Genomic DNA, 4,140 nt, shown 5'->3' with positions numbered 1-4,140 from the left:
GGGCGCTGGTGGGGGTGCTGGTGGCGACAGAGGCAGGGGTGGTGCCTCGATGCGGGGTTCCTCCACAGGCAGGGCATGGGCCAGCCTGGCCAGGCTGCTGGCCTTCTTCTGCTCCTGTTCCCGTTCCAAGCGAAGACGCTCCTGCTCCTCTACGCAGAGGGAACACAAGGATTGTCTCAGCGGGACCAACAGTCCTGGGCTCCAGCTTCACCTGTCCTTCACCAGCAGAGCACACCCCATCCTCTGACCTTGTGCCTTGGTCCTTCTCAGAGATGCCACAAATATCCGTCCATACCCAGCTAGGCTCTGGGCTCAGTGCTGGTGGCACAGCAATGAGAAAATGAAACTGACCCAGTCCCTGCCTTTGGGGAGTTCAAGGCATGGAGGGTGGCGGAAGGGACGAGTAACGGGATAATAATCCCGGCTAGGAGAGAAGACAGGCCTTGGCGGAGTGGGAGCTGTCAGAGAGGATGCTGGAGCCACTTGAAGGTTGAAGGGTTAGGCAGTTGATGAGCAAGGGTCAGGAGCAAAGGGCGATAGATGAGATGGGCAGAGGCCAATCCATGACAGATCATAGCTTCTGGGCAAGACCTTCAACAGTATTTACCAATAGAAGGCAAGCAGTACCGCCCTGGCTCGTTTGGCTCAGTGGATAGAGCGTCGGCCTGCAGACTGAAGGGTCCCGGGGTTCGATTCCAGTGAGGGCACATGCCCGGGTTGTGGGCTTGATCTCAGTGGGGGGGTCGTGCAGGAGGCAGCCTATCAGTGATTCTCATCATAGATGTTTCTATCTCTCTCTCCCTCTCCCTCTCTGAAAGCAATAATGTATATATATAAAAGAAGGCAAGGAGTACCTTCATTTCACAGATTGAGATAAACTAGCTCAGAGAGGCAAAGTGATTTGCTGAGGGTCCACAGCAAGTCACAGGTAAAATGGGTCGACCCAGCCAGATCTCTTCAACACAGGGTGGATGCCTGGCACTTACTGTGCCAACATATGCTCACTCAGTGTCTACACACACACCTGGGTCCTCACAAGAGCCCCCACCACAGGTAGGGCAGGGACATCACCTTCAGCTCACACATGAGGAAAACAGGCTCAGGACTCGGGACTCCTAGGCTATGTCCCAATGCCTCTGGTTCCCCCAGGGACCCTACAAAACATAACTGGTCCTTCTCTGTCCTTTGTCATGCTGAAACTCATTTCCCTCAAATGCCACCCACCTCCCCCAGCAGCATAAACTAGAAAGGTACAAGGCAGGCAGAGAGGAAAGCCGTGGCCTTTTTAATAGAGGTTGAACAAGGCAACGAGTTCAGGCAACATTGCACCATCGTCCAGCACCTCTGCTGAAAGAAAGCCTTGCAGGAAAGGGAGGCCTGTTTAGCAGCTGGCTGGGAACAGGGTTAAGGGGAGCGGCCCCTCCTGCTCCAAAGGCCCCACTCTATCGCCATCCTGCCCCATTTGGGGGCCCCTGGCTACAGAGCTGGGCCAGGGCCCTGGGGAGCGGCTGCAGCCCCCGGCCAGGGAGCAGGCTGGTCAACCTGCCCTCCCTCCTGCCCCGATTCACCACAATGCAGACTAACCCAGCTGACAGCACGGACACGCCCCAAACAGGCCACCCCACAAGGGGTGGGGCTGAGGGATGAGGTTGGCAAACCACCTCCCTCAGCAGGAGGGCATCAACCCCCACTTGTCTGTCAGGCTCCGGGGCCCCAGAAAACCTTAGAGCTCAGGGCCCTTTAGCCAATCAACAACTTGAGTGAGCCAGAGCCTGCTCTGAGCCCCTCCCCCCCACAAAGAGGCAAAGGAGGAAGTAGAGGGGGATGTGCTCTGAGAGGGGAAGCACTCAGTGGTTTCCCAGCAGCCAGAGCTCAGGAGCTGGACAGGTCAGCACCGGCCTCTTCCGCGTCTGTCTCCCCTGCCCTTCAGGAAGGGGAGCTGCCGGGCCAGAGCAGGCCCACTCCAACTGGTGGAGGCCTTGCTCTCCCAGGCCTTTCCAACCAGCACTGACTTAAGTTACAGCCCCAAAGAAAACCAGCTCTCTGCTCCAGCTTCCCACAGGAACACACTGGGAAAGAAACCTGCTGAGTTCCAGTTATGGAGCCCTTCTCAGGCCCAGCCCGGGACATCCCTAGTCCCCTTCTCTGCACCCACCTTCACCTCTCCCCTCCCCACGCTCAAGACAAGAGCCTGGCACTCAGAGCCCAACACAGTCCCCACCTCCATTCCTTTGAACCAGGACCCAAATTTCCATTGGCCTTGGGTTAATATTCCACTCTCCCATATTTAGGGGGAGAGACAGGACCCCAATCCCAAGGATAGGTGACCTGGGACCTCAGATTGAAGGCAAACCTCATATTCCCCATTTTTTAAAGCAACTCCAAAGTTCACCCAGGAAATGGCAACCTCCTCACCTATCCTTCTCTTCAAAAGCCAGGCAGGTACGCCTCACAGGTGCCAGAAAGGACCCAAGTGAAAGGCCAAACTCTATCACACCTGGATCAGCACGAAAAAGCTTAACTGGTGGTAAAGAACAGGGGACAGCCCAGGCCAGACCCAGCCCACCAAAGCGTCCTGCCTCCTCCCCACCACCTCTGACTCAATCCCAACCCAGCAGCTACCCTCTCCCAGTGCACTGTGGAGGGGAAGACAGTATAGGGGAAGCAAGCTGGCAGTCCCTTGGGGCCTCCCTCAGGAGCATATAGGTTTAGGCTCTTTAAAATAATGCTCTGCTGCACCCATGAGTGCACTCACTTCTCACTCCCACATACTCTGATAACTGCCCTGGGCTCTGCCCAGAGGCTGTACCCCACCCCACCCCAGGGAATTCAGCATGACCTCTCTGGGGTGATCCCCAGGGGCCATGGAGTGTACGGGCATTATGCTCCCTTCAGCCATCCCCAGTGACTGTGACCCAGGTGCTCAGCTGGCACAGGGCTGGAGCTTGAGACATCCACACCTGGTGACCCCAAATATGCAGGGTCATTCTCCCCTCCTGCATGCTAACAGTGAGCTTGGCACAGAAGGCAGACCCAGGGTGCAACTAGGTCAGAAGCCTTGGACACTTGGCCAGCTTCTTCCAATCAAGGTAGAAAAGGGTCCCCCAATGGAGCCATCTCCATGAATGCTGGGAAATGACCAAGCCCTCTTGCTAACCACCAAGATGACCTTGCCCTTCCCTCTCCTCTCTCTCACACACACAGGCACACACATCCTCAGGTTCATCATGTAAGCAATCTGGCTGCTCTAGGTCAGGAAACTGACCCTTGAGGTGAAATGGGGGCATGCATAAGAGGCTCCCTGTTCAGAGCTGCTCATCAGGTACATAACCTGGGACAGCAGTTTTGATCAGAAGGTTCATGCACCACCCCCTCCTGTCCCATTCTTCCCATTCCCAGTCTGAGGACAGGCCATCAAGGAGAAAATGAACACTGGAGAGTCAATTGCCATGGCCTGATCTAGCCATCTGTACATGAGTTTTTGGTGTAGATTTGGCTTTCCAGCATCCACCCATCCACTAAGAACCTGCCCCACCGACAAGCTGTGACTGGGCAGCTGAACTAGGCTTCAACTCACCTCCAGCTTTCACCATGTGGGGGAGAGGGCAGGGCTCTGCAACTTCTTAGGAGAGAACCATTCCCAGGTTCCTTCACAGAGTTGCACACATCCTCCCTGTCCTTACTGGTCAGCTGTGGATTTACTTATTTTGGAAAGGGTGGACAGACAATAGTGGGGGTCTTCTCCCTTTTCCCATATGACCAACTAGCCTGCAGGTAAAGTAAAGATGAAGTGAGTGTTTCCTTGAGTCAAGGTCAGGGTCAATCCTGTTCACCTCTAGCACAGTGCCTGGTACACAATGGGGACACAATAGGTATTCTTGAATTGCATTGTATTGATGGTGGCAGCAGGTGACTCAGTCTCTCCAAATCTTGTGCAAGCTCCTCCCCCTGCTTCTAGGCACGCAGTTCTTGGTCACCACCAACACTATCCACCGCCTGACCCTACTCTGAACCCCAAAGAAAAGGGGGAGGGGCGTTTGGGTTGATGTCCTAGCCCATCCGTTCTGAAAAACCCAAGCATCTCAGTCTCACATATCTCGAGTGACTTTTGACCTTGAGAGACCGGTGGAGCCAACTAGG

General features: G+C 55.2%; 1 protein-coding gene across 1 annotated transcript in view; it reads right to left on the bottom strand.

Annotated features, from left to right (window-relative positions):
• MNT (MAX network transcriptional repressor) overlaps nt 1-4,115 on the bottom strand; it is a 12,265-nt gene extending 8,150 nt beyond the window's left edge. Inside the window, exons 1-2 of the mRNA XM_005858336.2 lie at nt 3,578-4,115; nt 5-149 (exon numbers count right to left, since the gene is read on the bottom strand). Of these exons, the coding sequence (XP_005858398.1) occupies nt 5-149; nt 3,578-3,593 (161 nt within the window). The 5' untranslated portion in view covers nt 3,594-4,115. The remainder of the gene's footprint in view (nt 1-4; nt 150-3,577) is intronic.
• Nucleotides 4,116-4,140: the final 25 nt, after the last annotated feature.

This window comes from Myotis brandtii, unplaced genomic scaffold, assembly GCF_000412655.1.
Source record: "Myotis brandtii unplaced genomic scaffold, ASM41265v1 scaffold1167, whole genome shotgun sequence".
NCBI lineage: Eukaryota > Metazoa > Chordata > Mammalia > Chiroptera > Vespertilionidae > Myotis > Myotis brandtii.
This window is presented reverse-complemented; position numbering and strand designations above follow the sequence as displayed.